A 27,512-nucleotide genomic window follows, 5' to 3' on the forward strand; every position below is an offset into this window, starting at 1 on the left:
AATAGCTTTTACTTGTACTGTGTTGTTTCTTACTCTTCTAAATAACAGAATCCAACCAGGAGAGGTGGTCTGTGATATCTGCTCTGAAGTCAAAGCTGTGAAGTTCTGTCAGACCTGCAGTGTGTCCTACTGTGAGACCGATGTCAAGCAGCACTACACAGTAGCAGCATTGAAAAAACACTCACTGGTGGAGGTGACTACAGACCTGGAACGAAAGTTCTGTCAGCGTTATTTAATTTATTTAGATATTTATTTTTCACAGGAACATTTATTTTTCACAGGAAGTCACAAAGATAGGCTACATTCAGCAGAACAGACTAGACACTAATTTGCATTCTGTATGGATTAACAACAAAGTCTAAACATTTTACAAAAAAATTAACAATGTACTTGACATTGACAGTTTTAGCTATAAAATACCTCTTTAACGATAAGCTGATTAGTTAAGTAAATTATGAAGTACACTAAGTAGTACAACCTCTTTGCACGATCAACTAATAATCAGCTTTGTATTTTAATGACTTGTTTATTTGACAATTTATTCACCAAAGATTCCAGATGAAGACCAATACCAGAGACAGACTTCAGTTGAAGGTATATGTTTAAAAAAATATATGATTGCTATTTTACTATACATACCAAAGTTAATACACCATATCGAAATGTGTCAATGTTGTTGTTGTGATTCATGATTATTTCAAAGTTGGTGCAAGATGAATCAGGATTCAATATTGACAACTTCTGCATAACAGCGGTTACTGAATAATAATTCACAATGAATTTCTGTATCAGTAATGTACACTTATTCCCTCTTGTACCAGAGCTGCCCTCTCCTAGTGAGATCCAGKTCCTGTYGSTGACATCAGACTCTGTGTCTCTGAGCTGGAGTTCTCCTCAGGGGGTTAAAGWACCACASAAGTTCAGAGTGACCTGGGAATGTGACGGTGAAGCGAGCAGCCTAGAGGTGAAATACGCATATCAAATTGAAATAGATGGACTTAAACCTGGTGAAAACTATGAGTTCAGCGTTACCACAGAGGGAGAAGATGACAGCGAAAACAGAACAGTCTCAGCATCTGTATTCACAGGTACAGTGACTTGTGTTTGTCTTAAATGGCCAATCTAGGATTTACAAAATAGCAAAGCCGTCACCCCGCCACTTGTTTTGGTAAACAGCTGAGGGATGGGGCTGGAGAAATGTAACTATTCTCAAAATCATAGACAGAGCTATGGATGAAAGAACTGACCACAAGATCAAAATTATAGGTTTAACCATGTTTTAAAGCTATACATGGTTTGTTTCCAATTACATTCTTTACAAATAATGGAGTAAAACAAAARTATATTTTGGGTTCTGATKACGTACAGCAGTTTGTGAAACTAAGCTCATGAGGCATTTATAAGTTGTATTCTTCAAGAATCAATGGCTATATATATTAATTTAAAGGTTCAAACATGTTATTTATACATAATATTATGTCTGTTATTATCTGCAAAAATGTTAATGAGCTAWGCATCCTATTCTAGCTGTCCCAGCACCCAGAGAATTAAAGACAGACCAGACAGCAACTTCCTTCACTCTCCACTGGTCCAAGGCTGAAGGGATGGAGAAAGTTCCACAGCGCTTCCTCATATCCTACTGCAGCCCAGGAACAGAGCTCAAGGCAGCATATACTGACAACTGCTCCAAAACATTTCCCAACCTTCAACTGGGCACTGAGTACACTATCAGTGTCTCAACTGTGCTGAACAATGGGAAACAGAGTGAACCTGTCTCTACAACCATCTGCACGAGTAAGAGATCCAACTCATCCAAGATCCAAAATAATAATTTGTACTTTATATTAGTCTTTTATTACTGAAGAAATGTTTCGGCACACACCCAGTGCCACCTTTGAGTACTGTAGTTATGCTAATAACAATACATCTTTCCCATAGTACTTCCTGCTCCAGACCAGCTGACTGTTGACTCAGTGGACACCACATCAGCTGCTGTTAGCTGGAACCAGCCACCAGGATTGGACCAAACCAACCATCATTACCAGATCTCCTACCAGTGTCCAGGAACAAAACCACACATCACTACCACATCTTCACCCAGCATCACTCTCTCTGACCTGCAATGTGGCACTCAGTACTCCGTCACTGTCTGCACTGTGCTGGAAAATGAAGAACAAAGTCCACCTGTGTCAACAACCTTAACCACACGTAAGGAAGTACCCATCCGTTTTTTTTAAACTACCACGAGTTTCCAGCTAGGGGAGAGCGTTTTATCTGTCCGTGCCACAAATTAATATTTTTTGAAAATCATGTAGATTCAATGGCATGGAGGTACATTCTACACTACATTAATTCCCATTACATTTGAATTCTGCTGCCTGTGGSGTCCAATTCAAATTCCAATTCATGTCAATTCATTCAAAACTTTGGGTTGTTCTTGATTTAAGGTGGCATTTGGGCATTTCAATAAAAAATCAATTGTTTCAGTAAATGTATTTGGGTACATCTTCCCATTCTAAGTGAACTGATATGGCAGCTTATTGATTATTTTTTATTTTTTTACATTATAATAAGATTGTGCCACCAGTAGGAGTAGTAACACCAATGACGCATTTAAGATAACTGAGGATTTTCTTAAAAGGAAGCGACAAATTCTCAAATCTAAGGTCATTAACCATTTAAAAATAATTTACTCGATAACAGTTTGCCACTGGAGGGAATGCTCAAGGTATATCTTTGTAATGAGTGATTTTCAAGGCGGTAACTCCAATGGCATAAAACTTAGGGACACATATTATATTTGTAAAAACAATAGGTATTTTAATACCCTTTTTTTATTTTWATTTTTTGTTTTATCCCCTTTTCTCCCCAATTTTCGTGGTATCCAATCGCTAGTAATTACTATCTTGTCTCATCGCTACAACTCCCGTACGGGCTCGGGAGAGACGAAGGTCGAAAGCCATGCGTCCTCCGAAGCACAACCAAACCAAGCCGCACTGCTTCTTAACACAGCTCCCCTCCAATCCGGAAGCCAGACGAACCAATGTGTCGGAGGAAACACCGTGCACCTGCCCCCCTTGGTTAGCGCGCACTGCGCCCGGCCCGCCGGAGCGCGATGAGACAAGGATATCCCTACCGGCCAAACCCTCCCTAACCCGGAAGACGCTAGGCCAATTGTGCGTCGCCCCACGGACCTCCCGGTCGCGACAGAGCCTGGGCGCGAACCCAGAGACCCTGGTGGCGCAGCTAGCACTGTGATGCAGTGCCCTAGACCACTGCGCCACCCGGGAGGCCCCTTGTTTTTATTGATCTATACAATATATTATATAATTTTGTTTACTTTATAGCATTTAAAATAGGTAGGTATATCTAAATCCCCAAATGATGTTACCACAACTCTACTCATCACTACTACAATTTGCTTGCCCTAAGGCTGCGTTCACACAGGCAGCCCAATTCTGATATTTCTTCCACTAATTGGTCTTTTGATCAATCAGATCAGCTCTGCAAAAGATCTGATGCGAAAAATACCAATTAGTGGAAAAAAATATCAGAATTGGGCTGTTTTTGTTAACGCAACCTTAGTACTTCAAACAATGCATAAACATAAAGTTTGCAGTGTAAAGGACTTCCATTATGTTTTATCATTGACAAGAATGTCAATACAGTGCATTCGGAAAGTATTCAGACCCCTCCCTTCAGACTCCGAATGCACTGTATTTTCATGGTTGCAAAGTCTAGAGACTCAAATGCATGCCTTTGTAGAATATTTTATACAATCCTCTCATTCACTTGAGCATTATGGGTAATGTAGGAATTCAAAATTGGCCTACAAATGATTAATAATTTTAGTAATTTAGCAGATCCTCTTATCCAGAGCGACTTACAGTAATGAGTCCATACATTTTAATTTGTCCCCTGTGGGAAACAAACCCACAACCCTGGTGTTGCAAGTGCCATGCTCTACTAACTGAGCCACACAGATCACACATTAAATACATTATGACAGCATGGTATCCCAGGGATACTGGACATTCCAAAAAACAGGAAAATAAACAGCAGAAAATAATGTGGACAGCTCGAGCGCTTCTTTTGAGCCTGAAATGAATAAAATTGTCACAAAACGTTAGGAGTAGACCCTCCTGCAGCTGAGAGACTATATTATAATATAGATGGTCCAGAGGGCCAAATTTCACAGATCAATACCATCTGGGGTGGCAAAGTCTAATGATCATTTTCATAAATGTCCATGTCTGTGGATTATATTTTGGTATTATAAACACTTATCGGAGGTAACTGCATTAATTTCATGACCCCTATGAGGTTAGTTGGGGCAACTGGATTGATGGTATGAAATCGTCTCAAAATAAGGTATTGATATGTTATTAATCTTGGCCACACAGAACTAAAATCTTGTGTAATTGCCTTAGATGCTTACATTCTGGGGGGAGACGTGTTAGAAAATGTACTAACGAGACTAACAAAGTCTCCACCCGGCTCAACGGAAACTCTCAGGCAGTTTTGGGCAAGTTTATGGGCCAAATGTTCCTTCCCAGTCCGAAATTTGAAAGACGCAAGCACCTACGAAATCGTGATTTTCACATGCTGCATCAGGAAATTCAAATGAGCCTCGTGAGTCCCAGAAAATTAGCAGTTCTCTTTCKCTCCATGCGGGGGCAGTGTTTGGGATCAGGGCTTTCTCTCAAAATAATGTTCCGTCTTGCTTGCTCAAACGCTAGGCCATGGTCAATTAATGCAACAATCAAATGTACAAAAATGTATCTGAAATGCAGCATCAACAACCGTTGTTTTATATAGCTTAATAACACAAGGTAGATATTGATCTCCACTAGGCTACAGTACAAGTGTCAAGTCAAATCAAACTTTATTTGTCACATGCACCGAATAGTGTTGACCTTACTGTGAAATGCTTACTTACAAGCCCTTTTTAATTTATTTTATTTTTATTTCACCATTATTTAACCAGGTAGGCTAGTTGAGAACATGTTCTCATWTACAACTGCGACCTGGCCAAGATAAAGCAAAGCAGTGCGACACAAACAACAACACAGAGTTACACATGGAATAAACAAACATACAGTCAATAACACAATAGAAAAAGTCTATATAAAGTGTCTGCAAATGAGGTAAGATAAGGGAGGTAAGGCAATAAATAGGCCATAGTGGCGAAATAATTACAATTTAGCAATTAAACACTGGAGTGATAGATGTGCTATTTACAAATGGGCTATGTACAGGTGCAGTAATCTGTGAACTGCTATGACAGCTGGTGCTTAAAGTTAGTGAGGGAGATATGAGTCTCCAGCTTCAGTGATTTTGCAATTCGTTCCAGTCATTGGCAGCAGAGAACTGGAAGGAAAGGTGGCCAAAGGAGGAATTGGCTTTGGGGGTGACCAGTGAAATATACCTGCTGGAGCGCGTGCTACGGGTGGGTGCAGCTATGGTGACCAGTGAGCTGAGATAAGGCGGGGCTTTACCGAGCAAAGACTTATAGATGACCTGGAACCAGTGGGTTTGGCGACGAATATGAAGCGAGGGCCAGCCAACGAGAGCATACAGGTCGCAGTGGTGGGTAGTATATGGGGCTTTGGTGACAAAACGGATGGCACTGTGATAGACGGCATCCAATTTGTTGAGTGTTGGAGGCTATTTTGTAAATTACATTGTCGAAGCCAAGGATCGGTAGGATAGGATAGTCAGTTTTACGAGGGTATGTTTGGCAGCATGAGTGAAGGATGCTTTGTTGCGAAATAGGAAGCCGATTCTAGATTTTATTTTGGATTGGAGATGTTTGATATGAGTCTGGAAGGAGAGTTTACAGTCTAACCAGACACCTAGGTATTTGTAGTTGTCAGAACCGTCCAGAGTAGTGATGCTGGACGGGCGGGCAGATGCGGGCAGCGATCGGTTGAAGAGCATGCATTTAGTTGTACTTGCATTKAAGAGCAACTCTCTACAGAGGGAGATTTGAGCATTGAGCATTGACGCTCGTCTGGAGGTTATTTAACCAACAGTGCAGTTCAAGAAGTGTTAAGAAAATATTTACCAAATAAACTAAAGAAGAAAAAAAAGAAAAAAATTATACAATTGTCACGCCCTGACCTTAGAGATCCTTATTATTCTCTATGTTTGGTTAGGTCAGGGTGTGACTCGGGTGGGAAAGTCTATGTTTTCTATTTCTTTGTTTTTGGCCGAGTGTGGTTCCCAATCAGAGGCAGCTGTCTATCATTGTCTCTGATTGGGGATCATATATAAGTTGTCATTTTCCTTTTGGGTTTTGTGGGATCTTGTTTTCTGTATAGTTTCTTAGCCTTACTGAACTGTGCGCTTTCGTTTTTTTGTCTTTGTTATTTTGTTTTGGTGTCAACAATAAAAAGAAAATGTACGCCTACCACGCTGCACCTTGGTCTCATTCTAACGACAGACGTACCAGAAGATTCCACCACCAAAGGACCAAGCAGCGTGGCCAGGAGAAGCAGACATCTTGGACATGGGAGGATATACTAGACGGTAAAGGATCCTGGACGTGGGAGGAGATCCAGGCCGGAAAGGTTTGCCTTCCATGGGAGCAGGTGGAGGCAGCGAGAGAGGAAAGGCGACGAAACCAGGAGTCAAGGAGACGACGGAAGCCCGAGAGATAGCCTCCCCAAAAACATTTTTTTTTTGGGGGGGGGGGGGCACACAGGGTGCCGAGCGGTGCAAAGTTGGGAACAAGAACCAACTCCATGTAATTATGATAAGGAGTTGGTCACGGTTCAGATACCATGTTTTCCGGTTCTGCGCACCGTGCCTCCAGTGCGCACCCTTAGCCCGGTGCGTTATGTGCCTGCTTTCCGCACGTGTCGGGCTAAAGTGAACATCCAGCCAGAACGGGTTGTGCCGGCTCAGCGCTCCTGTTCTCCAGTATGCCTCCTCGGTCCAGGATATCCTGAACCGGCTCTACGCACTGTGTCGCCAGTGCGCCTTCACAGCCCAGTGCGTCCTGTGCCAGCGCCCCGCACATGCCTGGCTAAAGTGAGCATCCAGCCAGAACGGGTTGTGCCAGCTCTACGCTCCAGACCTCCAGTGCGCCTCCACGGTCCAGTCTATCCTGTGCCAGCTCCATGCACCCGGCCTCCAGTGTGTGTCTCCAGCCTAGTACGTCCTGTGCCTGCTCCACGCACGAAGCCTCCAGTGGTGATCCATGGCCCGAAGCCTCTAGTGATGATCCATAGCCCGAAGCCTCCAGTGGTGATCCATGGCCCGAAGCCTCTAGTGATGATCCATGGCCCGGAGGCCTGCAGTGATGATCCATGGCACGAAGCCTCCAGTGATGATCCATGGCCAGTGAGCCTCCAGTGATGATTCCATGGCCCGAAGCCTCCAGTGATGATCCATGGCCTGAAGCCTCCAGTGATGATCCATGGCCCGAAGCCTCCAGTGGAAGGTCCACGCGTCCGGAACTCCTGAGACGGTCCCAGTCCGGGAACCTCCTGAGACGGTCCGCGGTCGGAACCTCCTGAGACGGTCCGCGTTCCGGAACCTCCTGAGACGGTCCGCGGTCCGGACCTCCTGAGACGGTCCCGCGGTCCGGAACCTCCTGCGAACGGTCTGCGGTCCAGAGTCTCCGCAACGATCTGCGGTCCAGAGCCCTCCGGCGGCGGGTGCGGTCCAGAGCCTCCCGGCGCTGCGCCGAGCGTGCGGTCAGAGCCTCCGACGACGCATCCGCAGTCCGGTTCCTCGGTGACGATCCACGGTCCGGTTCCACGGAAGCGGAGGGATCAGCGTACGGAGCGGGGGCCTACGTCCCGAACCGGAGTCGCCACCGAGGATAGATGCCCACGGACCTCCCACTATAGAGTCAGGTTTTTGCGCCGGAGTCCGCACTTTGGGGGGGGTCTGTCACGCCCTGACCTTAGAGAGCTTTTATTTCTCTATTTGTTATGGTCGGTGTGATTTGGGTGGGCATTCTAGTTGTATATTTCTTTGTTGGCCGGTATTGTGTTCCCAATCAGAGGCAGCTGTCTATCGTTGTCTCTGATGTGGGGATCATACTTAGGTAGCCCTTTTTCCCACCTTTCAGTTGTGGGATCTATTTTTGCACAGTTGCTGTTAGCCCTGCAGAACTTTAACGTTAGTTATATTTTTTATGTTTTTTGGTGTGCATTTTTAATGAAAATAAAAATGTACGCCTACGACGCTGACCTTGGTCTCATTCTAACGACGGACGTAACAACAATACATAACAATAACGAGGCTATATACAGGGGGTACCGGAACCAGTTAGTTTTGCGGTGGTACAGGTTAGTTGAGGTAATTTGTACATGTAGGTAGGGGTGAAGTGACTATGCATAGATAATAAACTGCGAGTAGCAGCAGCGGTACAAACAAATTGGGGGGGGGGGTCAATTTAATAGTCGGTGGCCATTTGATTAATTGTTCAGCAGGCTTATGGCTTGGGGGTAGAAGCTGTTAAGGAGCCTTTAGGTCCTAGACTTGCCACTCTGTACCGCTTGCCATGCGGTAGCAGAGAAAACAGTCTATGACTTGGGTAACTGGAGTCTCTGACAATTTTATGGGCTTTCCTATGACACTGCCTATTATAGGTCCTGGATGGCAGGAAGCTTGCCCCAGTGATGTCCTGGGCCGTACGCACCACCTCTGTAGCGCCTTACGGTCAGATTGCCATACCAGGCAGTGATGCAACCAGTCAGGATGCTGTCAATGGTGCAGCTGTAGAACTTTTTGAGGATCTGGGGACCCATGCCAAATCTTTTCAGTCTCCTGAGGGGGAGAAGGTGTTGTCGTGCCCTCTTCATGACTGTCTTGGGTGTGTTTGGATGATGTGGACACTAAGGAACTTGAAACTTTCGACCCGCTCCACTACAGCCCCGTCGATATTAATGGGGCCTGTTCAGCCCGCCTTTTCCTGTAGTCCACAATAAGCTCCTTTGTCTTGCTCACATTGAGGGAGAGGTTGTTGTCCTGGTACCACACTGCCAGTTCTCTGATCCTCCCCTATAGGCTGTCTCATCGTTGTCGGCGATACTGTTGTGTCGTCAGCAAACTTAATGATAGTGTTGGAGTCGTGTTTGGCCATGCAGTCGTGGGTGAAAGAAGTCCGGGAGGACTGTACACACCCCTGGAGGGCACCAGTATTGAGGATCAGCGTAGAAGATGTGTTGTTGCCTACCCTTACCACCTGGGGGCAGCCCGTCAGGAAGTCCAGGATCCAGTTGCAGAGGGAGGTGTTTAGTCCCATGGTCCTTAGCTCAGTGATGAGCTGCGTGGGCACTATGGTGTTGAATGCCGAGCTGTAGTAAATGAACAACATTCTCACATAGGTGTTCCTTTTCTCCAGGCGGGAAATGGTKTGGAGTGCGATTGAGATTGCGTCATCTGTGGATCTAATGGGGCGGGAGACGAATTRGAGTGGGTCTAGGGCAGYGGTTCCCAAACTTTTATAGTCCCGTACCCCTTCAAACATTCGATCTCCAGCTGCGTACCCCCTCTAGCACCAGGGTCAGCGCTCTAAAATGTTGTTTTTTGCCATCATTGTAAGCCTGCCACACACACTATACGATAAATGTATTAAACATGAATTTTTGTCACAACCCAGCTCGTGGGAAGTGACAAACGCACTTATAAGAACAGGGCCTCCGATCTGTTGGATCGGAGGGTGAGGGCTAGGGCCATTCCCCACAGAAATGTCCGGGAACATGCAGTTGCCTTGGTGGAAGAGTGGGGTAACATCTCACAGCAAGACTGGAACATCTGGTGCAGTCCATGAGGAGGAGATGCACTGCAGTACTTAATGCAGCTGGTGGCCACACCAGATACTGACTGTTACTTTTTGATTTTGACCCCCCCTTTGTTCAGGGACACATTGTTCCATTTCTGTTAGTCACATGTCTGTGGAACTTGTTCAGTTTATGTCTCATTTGTTAAATCTTGTTATGTTCATACAAATATTTACACATGTTAAGTTTGCTGAAAGTAAACGCAGTTGATAGTGAGAGGACGTTTCTTTTTTTGCTGAGTTTATTTAGTTACCCACTAGAAAATACAATATAATATGCCAACACAGTATTGAAATGCACACCAATTAGAAATCCCTTGAGTTATGCTAAAGAATAATCCCAAACAACCAATGTACAGTTATAAATTATTACTAAAAGGCAAACATGTCAATTCAGTTTCAATAAACAACTCAAGTTTAAAACATGTTATACACCTATAAATATGATCAGCCCCTTTGAATCGCTAGATAAATCACAGATATATAAACACTAAATAGTAAAGACCTGGTACCATGGTTTAACGCCATAGAGTACTCAAAGATACTTTAAAATTGGGACCTTCAACACAATAAAAAACAATAAAAATGGTTAGTCCCAAGTAAACTCACCGTCCAGTGTCCAAGAATCCATTCCACGCTTTACTGGCGCGTGACCCAAGGCGCAGCTCGTGAATGGAAATCACTAGTCAACACGGACCTGCGTCTGTCCCAATAAAACACCCTGGTACGGCTCGACAAAGTTCCTTTTGTGATWAWTTTTTTTTTTTWAAACAGCCTCTTTAATTCAAACGGTCCAAGCAACAAATCCCTCGCTGTCCACACGGTGATCTGATGATCATCAAAAAAATATGTAACATATTTACAAATTGTATTTTCCCTGATGAGCGAGTTACACAACTTTAAACTGCTTGAAACAACTAATTAGCTAACATCGATAGCTTGTAGTTTTCATGAATCCTCCCTCGCGCGCTTCTTACTCTTGCCYAGCAACCGGTCCGTTTCCCAAATATGTCTAACATGCCACAAGGTATGTCGGTGCTAAAAAACGAAAAAGGAACCAGTGGGTTACAGTTGCAAGCAGCAGTAAGGCAGAGGAAGAGGCGAAGCAAAAACTAATGTAAAAATGTTATAAATTGTGCTACTAATGTGCTACTAATTCACATGACGGCACAAACACTTCTCATAAAAGTAATGATGTTTTTGTTTGGTTAGCTTTTGGAAATTGTAGAAATAAAACAATTTCCTTCTTCAGAAGTTTCAGCTAGTCAGGCTAATGTTAGTTAGCTAATTAATTTCCTAGCTATCATACAGTAGGCATATATTAATAAATATATATTTAAGATATGTAGACATGCAATCATAATTGACTAGCGTATATAAAGCACCTWCAAGCTACCGGTGGCTGAAAACCTTGCCCTGCAAGTGTATACTCCTTCGACGTCATGATACGTAATCAGAAGTGTCCAATCAGGGCTAAGGGGATAGGGTGTGTATTTTATGCAGCTTGGAATGCAGCCATTTTTATGCATGTTTGGAATGCAACCATGTTATTCAATCATTGCACCCACACTGCTCGCGAGCGTCTGCTTGGCTAGGCGCTAAWATACAGGTTGGATCTATTTGTGACGCTCAACACGCTGCAAGTCCTGCCTCTCAAATCTCCTCATTGGTTTTTAGAAGCATATACTCACGTTGGTGATTGAAAGATGAACTGATGTCCACACTTCAGTCGGTTGTAGTAATGCACCGTAAAGTTGGTTGCCAACCGCCATATTAAGTCCAAATAAGTAAAAAAGAAGCCTGAGGGAGGAAGAGAGATGACGAGAAAGGAATTTGGTTTACCGTTTTATCTGTGGATTAATTGTCGGAGTAGAGGACCTTGTGCATTTCAGGTAAAATAACAACCCATTGTTTATATACCAGGACAAATTAGCTAGCAACAGCAAGCTAGCTAGCTAAATTGCCATAAATGTTTAATGCTTTTTGTCCTGTCCCCAAATTAATATAATTGGTTCAGAGTTTGTTTTGATATTTCAACCTGTGTCCTGATCGCTTCTGGTGTGGGTGAACAAAATCAACTTGCGCACATTGGCACGCATGCCAAAGATTGTTAGGAGACATGAGCATCTCATCATTATATATAGATCTCTGACTAAGGTAACACCGACAATCTTTTATGGTTGTTTTGGAGGTATCGGAGGTGGAACTGCGTTAGAGCTGTCAAATCCACAAAGCGGGTCCTGGCATGATACCTAAAGCTGACATTGCCATTGGCTGCACAGAGTCACATTATGTCACGCCTGCTCCCGCTATTCCCCACTGGCGCTCGAGGGCGCCAGGCTCCCCAGCATTACGCACTCCTGCCACCATCATTACACACACCTGCCTTCCCCCATCACGCGCATCAGCAATTATTGGACTCACCTGGACTCAATCACCTCTGTCATTACCTCCCCTATATCTGTCTGTTCTCCCGCTCTGTTCCCAACTTCAGCATTGATTGTCATATGTCCTTGTATACCCGTGTGCTGACGCTGTTCCTGTCTTGTTTCATGTCTGTTCCGATTAAATGTTTGACTCCCCGTATCTGCTTCTCTACTCCAGCGTCGGCCTTTACACATTAAGATTAATATAAATCCCATGCAGCCTTGTTTACAAATTCAAACACTGGAGTGTGAGATGTAATCTACACCTCGATTAGGGTGATAGAAATCTTTATTTTGATTAATGACAACATGCAACCATTTCAAATATGTTTTTGAGTTATAAGGAAGTCAGTCAATTGAAATACATTCATTAGGCCCTAATCTATGGCTTTCACATGACTAGGAATGCAGATATGCATTTGTTGGTCACAGATACCTTTAAAAGAAAAGGTAGGGGCATGGATTAGAAAACCAGTCAGTATCTGGTGTGACCACCATTTGCCTCAAGYAGTGCGACACATCTCCTTTGTATAAAGTTGATTGTGGCCTGTGGAATGTTGTCCCACTCCTCTTTAATGGCTGTGCGAAGTTGTTGATTATTGGAAGGAACTGGAACACTCTGTTGTGCATGTCAATCCAGGGCATCCCAAACATGCTCAATGGGTGACATGTCTGGTGAGAATACAGTCAATGGAATTGGGTACAGATCCTTGCAACATGGGGCTGTCCAGGTGAACATGAGGTGATGGTGGCGGATGAATTGCACGACAATGGGCTTCAGGGTCTTTTCACGGTATCTCTGTGCATTCAAATTGCCATCGATAAAATGCAATTGTGTTCGTTGTCTGTAGCTTATGCCTACCCATACTATAACCCCACTGCCACCAGTGGGCACATAATGTTGACATCAGCAAACCGCTCGCCCACATGACGCCATGCATGCTGTCTCCCATTTCCAGTACAGTTGAAATCGGGATTCATCCGTGAAGAGCACACTTCTCCAGCATGCCAGTGGCCATCGAAGGTGAACATTTGCCCACTGAAGTTGGTTACCACTCCAAAATGCAGTCAGGTCAAGACCCTGGTGAGGACGACGAGCACGCAGATGAGCTTGTATGAGACGGCTTCTGACAGTTTGTGCAAACCCACAGTTTCATCAGCTGTCCAGGTGGTTGGTCTCAGATGTTCCCGCAGGTGAACATGCCGGATGTGGAGGTCCTGGGCTGGCGCGGTTACATGTGGTCAGCGGTTGTGAGGCCGGTTGGACGTACTGCCAAATTCTCTAAAACGACGTTGGAAGCGGCTTTTGGTAGAGATATTAACATTAAATTATCTGGCACCAGCTCTGGTTGACATTGCTGCAGTCAGCATGCCAATTGCACAATCCCTCAACTTGAGACATCTGTGGCATTGTGATGTGTGACAAAACTGCACATTTTAGACTGGCCTTTTATTGTCCCCAGCACAAGGTGCACCYGTGTAATTATCATGCTTTTTAATCAGCTTCTTAATATGCCACACCTGTCAGGTGGATGGATTATCTTGGCAAAGGAGAAATGCGCACTAACAGGGAGGTAAACAAATGTGTGAACAACATTTGAGAGAAATAAGCTTTTTGTGGGTATGGAACATTTCTTGCATATTTTATTTCAGCTCATAAAACATGGGACCAACACTTTACATGTTGCGTTCATATTTCTGTTCACTATATATTAGACTTTCTCATTCTGAATTTCTAACCCGAGTGGGGCGGTGTGTCTTGTGAAAATGATCAAGAGCAGCTACTCAGTGGATTTGACACCTCCAAAGCAGTTACACCACTGACACCGCCAAAACATCACCAAAACATCAGCTGTTGGTGTCATCGCCGGTTAACATTTGATCTGATTGAATCTAGGCCACCAGCTTGCGATAGTTTAGTCTATTGCCAACGATGGTTGCAATAGGTCTCTTGTTATTTGATTATATTCCAAAAGGCTACATTCTGTAGGTTACCTGTTAGCCTATCCATTGTGACGTAATGAAAGGTGTGAAAACCGACAATAGGCTACTTTTTGAGTTTCCCTGGCTGACTTCAAATCAAATGTTATATGTCACATGGTTAGCAGATGTTATTCAGAGTGTAGAGATTTGATGAGCTGATTGACAGATGTAGGCTTTCCGATAAACTTTCCTCTAGTGTGGGTACTTTCCTCTAGTGTGGGTGCTCACCCCTTTTTTAGGTTAGGAACAATGTATGTGTAACATGCGGGATATGAATCCAGGTCTCCCATGGGAGCAACCAATGTCTTAGACCATTAGAGAGGACAGACACTGGTTTTGAAGTTTACAGGCGGGGCCACCGCAGCTCATGTGAATTCTGTAAAAAACATTGTGAAACATTTAATGTTGTCTTGGTAAGCAACTCCATTGTAGATTTGGCCTTGTATTTTAGGTTATTGTCCTGCTGAGTTGTGAATTTGTCTCCCAGTGTCTGTTGGAAAGCAAACGAAACCAGGTTTTCCTCTAGGATTTKTCCTGTGCTTAGCTCTATTCCATTTMTTTTCATCTTATAAARAAATCCCTTTTCCTTGACGTTGAAAAGCATACAGTGCATTCGGAAAGTATTCAGACCCCTTCACTTTTTCCACATTTTGTTACGTTACAGCTTTATTCTAAAATGTATTCAATAATTTTTTCCCCTCAATCTACACGCAATACCTCATAATGACAAAGCGAAAACAGGTTTTTAGAGATTTTAGCTGCACATAACATGATGCATCCACCAAAACCATGTTTTCCTCCAGGATTTTGCCTGTACTTAGCTCTATTCTGTTTATTTTTTATCCTTACCATTGACAAGTATACACATAATATGGTGCAGCCACCACCATGCTTAAAAATATAAAGTGGTACTCCGTGATGTGTTGTGTTGGATCTGCCCCAAACATAACACTTTCTATTCATGACATAACGTTAATTTCTTTGCCACATTTTCGCAGTTTAACTTTAGTGTGTTATTGCAAACAGGATGCATCTTGTGGAATATTTTTATCCTGTAGAKGCATCCTTCTTTTCACTATGTCATTTAGGTTAGTATTGTGGAGTAACTACAACGTTGTTGATCCATTGGCCTCATAGTGAAATCCCTCACTAGTTTCCTTTCTCTTGTCGTGGTAATTTCCTGTATTATTAAGTGAAAGGAGAGTTTACAAACCAGACACAAGTCAGAGTTATACTTTAAACTTGAGCTTCACCATAGCCCTGTGACTCTCAGATCAATACAGTGTCTATAAATGCATTCTGAGAGTGTCATAATGGCATAATGGCAACTGAGATCTTTTATAGCAAAGATCCACCCCTCTCAACTCACAATGACGAACCACAGGTCTTAGGAAGAMTGCACAAAGGAAGACTTTTACTTGAGAGAGGAGTATCCCATAGCCAGATAGCATTAGCTATAAATTATTGTTCAGTTTGGTCTCCTAAACCAAGATTGTAATCTCGTTCCTGGTACTTCTTAGTACCAAAACATTACCTCATCCAATGGCATATATCAATTGTCAATTCTAGATACTCCCATCTCAAATACACCCCCTCCTGGATAAACTCACAGRGGGGAGTGACTGGCACACAGACATTGTGGAGCCCTTCACATGGTTTAACAGATACATTGGAAGACACTGTTCAATTCTGACTTCTCCCTTTCTGATATTCTGCATATTACCAGACAGATAAAAGACAAGCCTGACCTCTCCCCTCTCTGGGCCCCAAGTGACTTTTCCCTGGAGAAGAAAGAGGAAAATGCAACTGCCAACAGTATTATCCAAARGAAGACATTCTAATGACAAATATCTCACATAAGCATTATTATGTAAATAAAACATCTTAYATATCAATGTTACCTAACTAATTCTGATTCATCCCCAACACTCTCCAGCAACTGAGTTAGGAAGGATGCCTTTATCTTTGTAGTGAGTGGGTCTATTGATACACCATCCAAAGTGTAATTAATAACTTCACCATGCTCAAAGGGATATTCAGTGAAGGTTTTTGTGTGTTTTTCACCCATTTGCCAATCKGTGCCCTCCTTTGTGAGGCATTGAAAAACCTCCCAGTGTTTGTGGTTGAATCTGTGCCTGAAATTCACTGCTCAATTGAGGGACCTTACAGATAATAGTTTTTGTGGGGTACAGAGATGGGGTAGTCATTAAAAATCATGTTAATAATTATCATTGAACACGGAATGAGTCCTTGCAACTTATTATCCGAGGACATTTTTATTCCTGATCTTATTTAGGCTTGCCATAAAAAAGGGGTTGAATACTTATTCACTCAAGACATTCCAGCTTTTAATATTTTATTAATTAGTAAAAATATCCAAAAMCATTATTCTTCTTTGACATTATGGGGTGTAGGTCAGTGACAAAATACCTTTGTAAAAAATAATTAATTTCCGTCCTCAATTAAACCCTAATAACTCAACTTATCTTTGCTCTTTCAAATTTAAACTTGTAACATGTACATCRGGGATGATGTATAATCCTTTCATTAATATTTTCAGTCTTCTCATAAGCCAGCACCCATTTTATTGCTACTTGCAGCTAAACGTTTTATTTTATTTCATGATTCCAGTTCAGTTTTAATGACAGTGACTGATGATTGGCTGAGAGAAATTGATGATAAAAGATTGTGGGGGCTGTTTTGTTAGAATTCAGTGCAGGTTTTGATATTATCGAATATTTGGTAGGCTGCTGCTGGAAAAACGTATGTGTTATGGCTTTACAYCCTCTGCTATATTGTGGATAAAAAGTTATGTCAAACAGAACACAGAGGGTGTTTTTTAMTGGAAGCCTCTCCAACATAATCTAGGTAGAATCAGGAATTCCCCAGGGCAGCTGTCTRGGCCCCTTCAATGTTTCAATCTTTACTAATGACATGCCACTGGCTTTGGATAAAGTGAGTCTGTCTATGTATGCAGATGACTCAACACTTTACACGTCAGCTACTACAGCGACTGACATGACTGCAACACTTAACAAAGAGCTGCAGTTAGTTTCAGAATGGGTGACAAGGAATACGTTAGTCCTAAATATTTCTAAAACTAAAACCATTGTATTTGGGAGAAATCATTCACTAAACCTCAACTAAAACTTGTAAAAAAAATAATGTGGAAATTGAGCAAGTTGAGGTGACTAAACTGCTTGGAGTAACCCTGGATGGAAACTGTCATTGTCAAAACATATTCATACAACAGTAGCTAAGGTTGGGAGAAGTATGTCCATAATAATGCGCTGCTCTGCCTACTTAATACCGTAACATCAAACCATTGCCAACCCAGATGGTACCGATTTTCAGTCTGGTCCATGGACTATTATAGGTAAAGTAGTCATTCTATAGTTTACACGTGGCCTACAAATGGCAACATTATAAACTCAGCAAAAAAATAAATGTCCTCTCATTGTCAACTGCATTTATTTTCAGCAAACTTAACATGTGTAAATATTTGTATGAACATAGCAAGATTCAACAACTGAGACATACACTGAACAAGTTCCACAGACATGTGACTAACAGAAATGAAATAATGTGTCCTTGAACAAAGGGGGGGGTCAAAAGTAACAGTCAGTATCTGGTGTGGCCACCAGCTGCATTAAGTACTGCAGTGCATCTCCTCATGGACTGCACCAGATTTGCCAGTTCTTGCTGTGAGATGTTACCTTTTCCAACAAGGCACCTGCAAGTTCCTGGACATTTCTGTGGGGAATGGCCCTAGCCCTCACCCTCCGATCCAACAGGTCGCAAACGTGCTCAATGGGATTGAGATCCGGGCTCTTCACTGGCCATGGCAGAACACTGACATTCCTGTCAGTGTTCACACACAGAACGAGCAGTATGGCTGGTGACATTGTCATGCTGGAGGGTCATGTCAGGATGAGCCTGCAGGAAGGGTACCACATGAGGGAGGAGGATGTCTTCCCTGTAGCGCACAGCTTTGAGATTGCCTGCAATGACAACAAGCTCAGTCCGATGATGCTGTGACACACCGCCCCAGACCATGACGGACCCTCCACCTCCAAATCGATCCCGCTCCAGAGTACAGGCCTCGGTCTAACACTCGTTCCTTCGACGATAAACGCAAATCCGACCATCACCCCTGGTGAGACAAAACCACTTCTCGTCAGTGAAGAGTACATTTTGCCAATCCTGTCTGGTCCAGCGATGGTGGGTTTGTGGTTTGTGCCATAGGCGACGTTGTTGCCGGTGATGTCTGGTGAGGACCTGCCTTACAACAGGCCTACAAGCCCTCAGTCCAGTCTCTCTCRGCCTATTGCGGACAGTCTGAGCACTGATGGATGGGTTGTGCATTTGTGGTGTAACTCAGGCAGTTGTTGTTGCCATCCTGTACCTGTCCCGCAGGTGTGATGTTCGGATGTRCCGATCCTGTGCAGGTGTTGTTACACGTGGTCTGCCACTGCGAGGATGTCAGCTGTCTGTCCTGTCTCCCTGTAGCGCTGTCTTAGGCGTCTCACAGTATGAACATTGCAATTTATTGCCCTGGCCACATCTGCAGTCCTCATGCCTCCTTGCAGCATGCCTAATGCACGTTCACGCAGATGAGCAGGGACACTGGGCATCTTTCTTTTGGAATTTTTCAGAGTCAGTAGAAAGGCCTCTTTAGTGTCCTACGTTTTCATAACAGTGACCTTAATTGCCTACCGTCTGTAAGCTGTTAGTGTCTTAACGACCGTTCCACAGGTGCATGTTCATTAATTGTTTATGGTTCATTGAACAAGCATGGGAAACAGTGCTTGTTTGCCTTTACAATGAAGATCTGTGAAGTTATTTGGATTTTTACGAATGATCTTTAAAAGACAGGGTCCTGAAAAGGGACGTTTCTTGTTTTGCTCAGTTTATATTATTGTGACATCGTTGTTGCTCTGGGTTATGAAGAGTCCGAAAAATCACATAACTGGAAAATAAACACAAATATTAACACCGTGGAATATAAAGTGGCCAGTGGCATGTAACAAGACGGCTTCTTTTGAGCMTAAAATGAAGAATATTGGTGCMAAATTGTAGAAGGAGATCTCRCCTCAGTTTTTAGGCTTATTATATTATAATATAGATAAATGCCTCATGAGCTTAGTTCAACTGTCATTACCCCCTCAAAACCTAAAATGTAATCTTGTTTTACTTCTTTGGTTGTAAACAATGTAATTGTAAACATACAGGTGCCATTCTTGGGAACATTAGAAAATGTTTAAATTTGAAGTTAATGTTTAAGCATCAGCCAATTTATAAGCGTTGATGTAGTGTCACGTGATAGAACGACATCACAACTTACCTGAGATCTCAAGCCAACTGTCGTTCATGCAAAATAGAATGCTTTTTCACTTGGATAAAAAAATGCAATCCCCTTTCAACCCTTTCATCTATACTAATCATTCSTGTGATAATAGGTTTATAAGGTAAATATATATAAAGTACAATGCTACCTTGATTGATCAGCCAATGACAATGGTGGTCACAAAAATACACTAACCATCTACATTTTTTAYCACAGGCCTAACTCTTCAAATCATGATAGACACATTGGGACTTGGAAGACACCTGATTAATAAACTAACACCAGAGATTCTGCGAGAGATTGATGAAGATTCTGGGACAGACAAACCTTTAACCAGTCTTGTATCAAGGAGGTTATTGAAAGCGAGAAGTCTCAAGTGTGACAATGGCCAAGTTTCCGATAGTTCACAAGAAGTAAACCCTCTAGACCTTATCACTGCCCTGTTTCTGTGTTCAGATGGCTTACTGCAGCAGGAAATGGCATTAAAAATGTCCATGTGTCAGTTTGCTGTTCCTCTCCTGCTGCCCAACTGTGATACAGAACAAACCACGTTGATGCTGTGGGCCATGAGAGACATTGTGAAGCAGTTTAGACCCTGCTCTTCTGATGACCGAAGTGAGTTTGTTGAGAACAGTATTGTACTCACTGACCTCCCTATGGTGTCATTTGTTAGACTGGGCAACAGCACCTTGTCAAAATCTCAGCTTTTGAATGAGGTTCTAAGCAATTCTCAGAACTATAACACCTTTGTCCACAAGAACATGCCAGCTGGCAACATACCAAGGATGATCTCGGATGGCTTTGTGGAAATGAGCTGGTACCTGCCCAGTGGCAACCCAAACATTGACGTCTTCATTGAACCTGTGGCTGTGGCTAATCTTCATGGGGATATTCAGGATTTTCAGACCCAGTTTGCTTTCCTCTGCCAGACGTCAGCTGCAGTGTTTGTGTTCTGGGATGATTTGGACTCTGACAGCAGTATTCTGAACCTCCAGAAGATGAAAGATCAACTCTTTATTGTATGCAACTCTGATGCTAAGAGGTATGATGCAGTCAGTTTTGAGAAGCTTTCGCATGGGCTCCAGAAACACTCRCACCACATACTAATGAAAAACAGGCAAATGAATGATGCACAGCTTGTGAAGAAGCTCCACTCMACAATCACAGATGTTATTAAGGCAAACCCACCCAAAAAAGTGGAGGGAATGTCTGATGATGCACGTAAGTTGGGTATCCATGTAGATGAAGATTATGATCCCTGTCTAAAAGCCAAGACAAGGGCAGCTTTGATTACAGATGAAATATCTTGCATACCAAGCTACAAGGACAGCCAGCTACCATTACAGGGGGAGATATGGAAAAGACTAACTACACTGGAGAAAGAGGAGTGTAAGCTAAAAAAAGGAGGTGATAAGGATATTGAAATGTACAAGAAAGAACTCAAGCAAGATAAATGTGAACTCAGGAAGAAGCAGCTGTCTCTTGGCATTAGTGACAGTATGAAACATTTTGTGGAAGGTTTGAGGACTTCCAAAGAAGAGCGCTCCTATTTCCTAAAGTGGATGAAGCTCAATCTGGACAACCTGTCAATAACACATCTGTCCTCTCTCAGAGAAAAATATAAAGAACTGTGTCGAAGTACCCCAGACAAGAAAGACCTCATTGCCGATTTAGACAAACAGATCTCAAACAGTTCCTTAGGAACCGAACATTTCTTAAGAGAAGTTGGTCAGCTATATGAGTCGTCCTGGTCCTCAGATGAAAGCGGTGCGATTGAAAAGCACGTACAAGAACTGCCAAGAATCTGTGCCCAATTAATGTTGGATGGTTTTCCATTGGAGCTGATGGATGGTGATGCATCAAACATCCCAATGAAGTGGATATCAGATGTWCTGCAGGAGCTCCACTCCTTGACAAAGTCTGACTGTAAAATTYGGGTGGTTTCTGTGCTAGGAGTACAAAGCTCTGGGAAGTCCACTCTCCTCAACACCATGTTTGGGGTCCAGTTTGCTGTCAGCAGTGGAAGATGCACCAGAGGTGCCTTCATGCAGCTGATCAAAGTCAAAGAGGAATTTAAAAACAAACTACAGTGTGACTTCATCATGGTCATTGACACAGAAGGCTTAAAAGCACTTCAGTCAACCCAGCCTACTGACAATTGTGAGTATGATAATGAACTAGCCACACTTTTGGTAGGACTGAGTGACATCTCAATTGTGAATATTGCTATGGAGAACACCACAGATATGAAAGACACCCTACAGATTGTAGCCCATGCCTTCCTCAGGATGAAAGAATTAGGGAAGAAGCCCAGTTGTCAGTTGGTGCACCAGAATGTTGCAGATATAGCAGCTCATGGCAAAAACCTTATGAACAGGAAGCGCCTTCTTGAGCAGCTGAATGAGATGACAATTGTAGCAAGCAGGATGGAAAATACAGGCGACAACACTACGTTTACAGACATCATAGACTACAATTTTGAGGACACATGCTACATCCCAGGTCTCTGGCATGGCAGTCCGCCAATGGCACCTGTCAATGAGGGTTACAGTGAAGCTGTGGCCAATTTAAAGAAAAAGTTGATTAATGCATTCAAAAAGGAGGAAGCCTCAAATGCACAAACAATCCCAGAATTCCAGCATGAGATCAGAAGTTTATGGACCTCAATTAAATATGAGAACTTCATCTTCAGCTTCCGCAACAGYGTTGTGGCTGAGGCATACACCAAGCTGTGTGTGGAGTTTGATCGATGGGACAGGGCCTTCCAAAAGCACATGTACACCTGGCTGATCAAAGCAGAAACCAGGTTGTCAAACTACGGCATAAAGGGGTCAAAACAAGAGTCTAGCCTGGATGACCTCTTAAACAGTATGAAGAGGGAGGCTTCAGATGAGCTAGATAGAGAGGGAAACATTTTTCTCAACAATGTGAATTCCTATTACAATAGAGAAGAAGGGAATGTGGGTCTGGTCGAGAAGTATAGGAGTGAATTTCTCATAAGTGCAAAGAGTCACAAAAATGAGACAGAGAGTGTTGTCAGAAAAAAACTAGAGATTGCGGTGGACATAAAAAAATGCACAATCCAGGTAGACTATATTAAGAAAAATAATAGAGATACCCTTGACAAGAAAGTCTCTGACCTTGTTGAAAACTTTAGTGGATTTGATAATCCATTGAATAACCAACAGCTTGAGGAAGAATTTGATAACATGTGGAATAAAACCGTTGGGGAGCTGCCATTCAGGTGTCCAGAGAAGCAAAATATCACCTCAAACGCCTATCAGCAGCTGCATCAGAACATGGGAAGGGAAAGCGGCACAGTTCTGGAAATGTTAGCAAAAGCAGGCCCTCTTGAGAAATGTGGACTTAAAGAATTTCAAGTAAAAAGTGGGCACAACATGGTGGAGAAGTTTGTGAAGGGATTGAGGAAGAGACTACACAAGAGTGCATATCAATCTCAAAAATCATTAGAGCACAAAACTCAAATGATAGCCAACAACATCATAGAACACAGTAGGCGGTTTGTGATGAACAAGGTTAATRCAAAGACAGACTACCATAGCACATACATCACAGAACTACTGGAATTGATTGAGGAGGACCTTAAACGAGATCATGAATTGCATTTCAGTCCCGAATTTTATGCATCTCTCAAGATACACATCAGTGGGCATGCCGTAAGAGAGTTCCAGCAAATGCATGATGCTTTCATCAGCAACAATGATCCCCAACAAAGCCTGGAGAAACTGAAACCACAGTTCCTGGCTGACTTCAAGGACCTATTCTACAAGAGAGACCAGTGCAAAAGGAAGGCTGAAGAGTTCACCAAACACTGTTTGGAACCTGCAGTGAAGAAGTACATAACCAAATCCCTTGGACCAGATATATATGATGAAATGCGTTCAAACTGTGTTGATGTTTTCAGTACAAAGAGATCTTTCCAGTGTTCCATGCTAAAACGCCTACTATGTGGAGATTTTCAGACATTCTTAAAGTACACAGACTACTATGAGGGATTTGTATTTGAGTTCATTTTGAATAACACAGTTGAATACCTTTCAAAGAGAAGCAGGACAGCAAAGGACATCAGCATCATTACAAACATGGAGGTCCAACACTTGAGGACAATCAGTAGACAGATAAAGGAAGCTGTTGAGAAATCACTGCAAACTGGCTCTGACAGACCAGATGAAGATGGTGAGGGTGATGTCAATTTTAATCTGTTTATTCAGAATTTACGATCAGAATTCTCTAGCTTGCTGGTTATTCCTACTGATACAACAGGGATGACATTAGAGAATTCCAAGACCAAAGAGTTTTCTGACATGCTATTATCATCTGTTGAAGAGATGGAGAGCCGTCTCAGTGAGGAATTTCACAAAGATCAAGATATGTTCAAGAAGTTGTCCAGTCTACCTGACCCTCCTCAGGAAAAGCTTTTTAATATGTTGTTTGGTTGTGGTAGACTGTGTCCATTCTGCAAGGCCCCCTGTGATGAAGAAATGGATCATTCAATGCACTCTGCTTCGATTCATCGACCTGATGGGCTTGGTGGGTATAAATGGAATGACTCAGATAAACTTAGCACAGACATATGCTCATCTCTCAGCAACAACAAAAATCAGTTCCGAAGTGTTGAGACAAAAGGGAAATTCTGTTCATATAAGAAATATCAGAACATTTTCAGAGACTGGAACATCAAGCCAGACATCACTCAGACCGCCGCAGACTACTGGAAGTTCCTCTTTGTGAAGTACAATGAGGAGTATGCAGGGATGCATGATGTCTTGCCCGCTGATGTGCCAGACGATTGGAGATCAATCACAATGAAACAGGCTGAGGACAGCTTGAAATAAACATTTGACCCCAAACCAAAGGGGAATAAAAGTCACGTGCCATAATCATCCTAGAAAAGGCAGCATGGTATGGTGTAGCTTCACTGGAATTGATGTAAATGTATATAATTTAGCTACAACTTGAAGAGAGATTGAAAGAAGATTCATTGAAGTTTCCGTCCACAAACATAAAACAATATGAGACCCTGATGTTAACACTGTAAATAACTCCCCTCTTGAGTAGAAGAGGTGCTAAAAGGAAGGACGAAAAATGTACATCACTTCCAAACATGACTTTCAGGTCAGTTGTGAATAATGAAGAAATTAAGAAAACACTGTAACTCCATAGCATAGGCATAGGACAGACACACAGTACCAGTGAAAAGTATGGACACCAAGGCAAAGGGTTTTCTTTATTTCTACTATTTTCTACATTGTAGAATAATAGTGAATACATCAAAACCATGAAATAAAACATATGGAATCATTTAGTAACCAAAAAAGTGTTAAACAAATCAAMATATATTTTTATATTTGCGATTCTTCAAAGTAGCCACCCTTTGCCTTGGTRACAGCTTTGCACACKCTTGGCATTCTCTCAACCAGTTTCACCTGGAATGCTTTTCCAACAATCTTGGAAGGAGTTCCCACATATGTTGAGCMYTTSTTGGTTGCTTTTCCTTCACTCTGAGGTCCAACTCATCCCAAACCATCTCAATTGGGTTGAGGTCGGGKGATTGTGGAGGCCAGGTCATCTGATGCAGCAGTCCATCACTCTCCTTCTTGGTCAAATAGCCCTTACACAGCCTGGAGGTGTGTTGGGTCATTGTCCTGTTGAAAAAGAAATGATAGTCCCACTAAGCACAAACCAGATGGGATGGCGTATCGCTGCAGAATACTGTGGCAGCCATGCTGGTTAAGTGTGCCTGGAATTCTAAATGAATCACTGACAGTGTCACCAGCAAAGCACCCCAACACCATCACACCTCCTCCTCCATGCTTCACGGTGRGAACCACACATAAGGAGATCATTCATTCACCTACTCTGCGTCTCACAAAGACACGGCGGTTGGAACCAAAAGTCTCCAATTTGGACTCATCAGACCAAAGGACAGATTYMSACCGGTCTAATGTCCATTGCTCGTGTTCCTTGGCCCAAGCAAGTCTCTTCTTATTATGTGTCCTTTAGCAGTGTTTTCTTTGCACAAATTCGACCATGAAGGCCTGATGCACGCGATCTTCTCTGACGTTGAGATGTCTTTTACTTGAACTTTATGAAGCATTTATTTGGGCTGTAATTTYTGAGGCTCGTAACTCTAATGAACTTCTCCTCTGCAGCAGAGGTAACTCTGGGTCTTCTCTTCCTGTGTCAGTCCTCATGAGAGCCAGTGTCATCATAGCGCGTGATTGTTTTTTACGACTGCACTTGAAGAAACTTTCAAAGTTCATGAAATGTTCTGCATTGACTGACCTTCATGTCTTAAACTAATGATGGACTATCATTTCTTTTTGCTTATTTGAGCTGTTCTTGCCATAATATGGACTTGGTCTTTTACCAAATAGGGGTGTCTTCTGTATACCACCCCTACCTTGTCACAACACAACTTATTGGCTCAAATGCATTAAGAAGGAAAGAAATTCTACAATTAACTTTTAAMAAGGCACACCTTTTAATTGAAATGCATTCCAGGTGACTACCTCATAAAGCTGGTTGAGAGAATGCCAAGAATGTGTCACTTTGAAGAATTGCAAATATAAAATATATTTATATTTTTTGGTTACTATATGATTCCATATGTGTTATTTCATAGTTGTGATGTCTTCACTATTATTCTACAATGTATGAGTAGGTGTGTCCAAACATTTGACTGGTACTGTAGGCATGTCATGGATGACTGTATATGTTGAATCRCTTTGCTGCATACCATACAATTGCCATACCGGAAGATGATAGTCATTGCGAAACGTCTGCCTTTGCGTCTGCCTTTAAGAGGGCATTTTTGATGCAGAACTTGTCGAAGATTACAAGGACTCAATGATGTATAGGAGTTTGGGATGAGATGATGTGGACTGATACATTTTGTAATTCACTTTTTTTGATGCAATGGTTGAAGTCGATGATCTATGTATTATGAGAATGATTATGTTGGACAAAATATCCCTCGTCCATTTGGGAATCCATCACTCCTGCATATTTTGTATTTTTGTTGTTTGTGAAACCATTCATTTTCTAGTGTTTGTATGATTCATTTGTATTATTTTTWAAATGATTTAAAGTACATTGTTTATTGTAAAGGATGACATACTGTATCTATTTCCACACACCACCCATGAGCTGCATCTCCAGAGATCAATTATGTATATTGTATTTTTTTTTTGCTAATACTTTTTAAATAAAATTGTTTATACATTGGTTGCAAATGTTAAAACCAGAAACAACTGTAAAGGTTTGAAAAAATAAATAACTAAATGTAACAGGGTTGGTTATGTTTCCACTTGCCTCTTAAGTACTCTTATTGGTTGGTTCAATTCCGATGACACTAAGGTGTGTTGTTATTGGCCCTGCTTGCAGATAGGGGGAGATGGTGAACGTCAGGTCTCCCCAGTATGAAAATGTGGGTCATGTAGGTCATGTAGGTCATGTTCTGAATACTGTATTCTATTTTTATATTTTACAATGTGTACAAGTTTGCTGTACATTCCTGATTTATACATGTGTGAGTATATGGCAATTTGAAATTTGGAGTTTTTTTTWAAGAAAATTAAGATGACTTTCGAGTATTAAGTAAGACATGTATAAAAGCAACAGATACCATTAATAAGAAGGGTCTAGAAGTGTCTTATATGGTGAGCTACTGAGTGACTAGGACAGGCAAGCCCCATACTATTGTGGAGGACTTAATTCTTCCTGCTGCCGCGGATATGGCTGGGACAATGTTGGGGGAAAAGGCCAWTTTTTTTGCAGACTATTCCTTCATCGAACAACACTGTTTCACAACACATCAGTGACATGGCAGGAGATGTTTTGAAACAATTACTGCTTCACATACAAGCCAGTGAATTCTATGCGTTACAGCTGGATGAGTCATCAGGCATGGCGGGCCTTGTATATGTCTGTTACG

General features: G+C 42.4%; 2 protein-coding genes across 2 annotated transcripts in view; both read left to right on the plus strand.

Annotated features, from left to right (window-relative positions):
* The window catches only part of LOC111958495 (interferon-induced very large GTPase 1-like), a 149,903-nt gene extending 123,034 nt beyond the window's left edge, over positions 1-26,869 (plus strand). The window contains exons 6-9 of the mRNA XM_024134812.2: positions 822-1,088; positions 1,528-1,794; positions 1,939-2,208; positions 19,772-26,869. Of these exons, the coding sequence (XP_023990580.2) occupies positions 822-1,088; positions 1,528-1,794; positions 1,939-2,208; positions 19,772-24,411 (5,444 nt within the window). The 3' untranslated portion in view covers positions 24,412-26,869. The remainder of the gene's footprint in view (positions 1-821; positions 1,089-1,527; positions 1,795-1,938; positions 2,209-19,771) is intronic.
* Positions 1-27,512, plus strand: part of LOC139023676 (interferon-induced very large GTPase 1-like) — a 209,864-nt gene that overhangs the window by 113,435 nt on the left and 68,917 nt on the right. The window lies entirely within an intron of this gene.

Source organism: Salvelinus sp. IW2-2015, linkage group LG34, assembly GCF_002910315.2.
Source record: "Salvelinus sp. IW2-2015 linkage group LG34, ASM291031v2, whole genome shotgun sequence".
NCBI lineage: Eukaryota > Metazoa > Chordata > Actinopteri > Salmoniformes > Salmonidae > Salvelinus > Salvelinus sp. IW2-2015.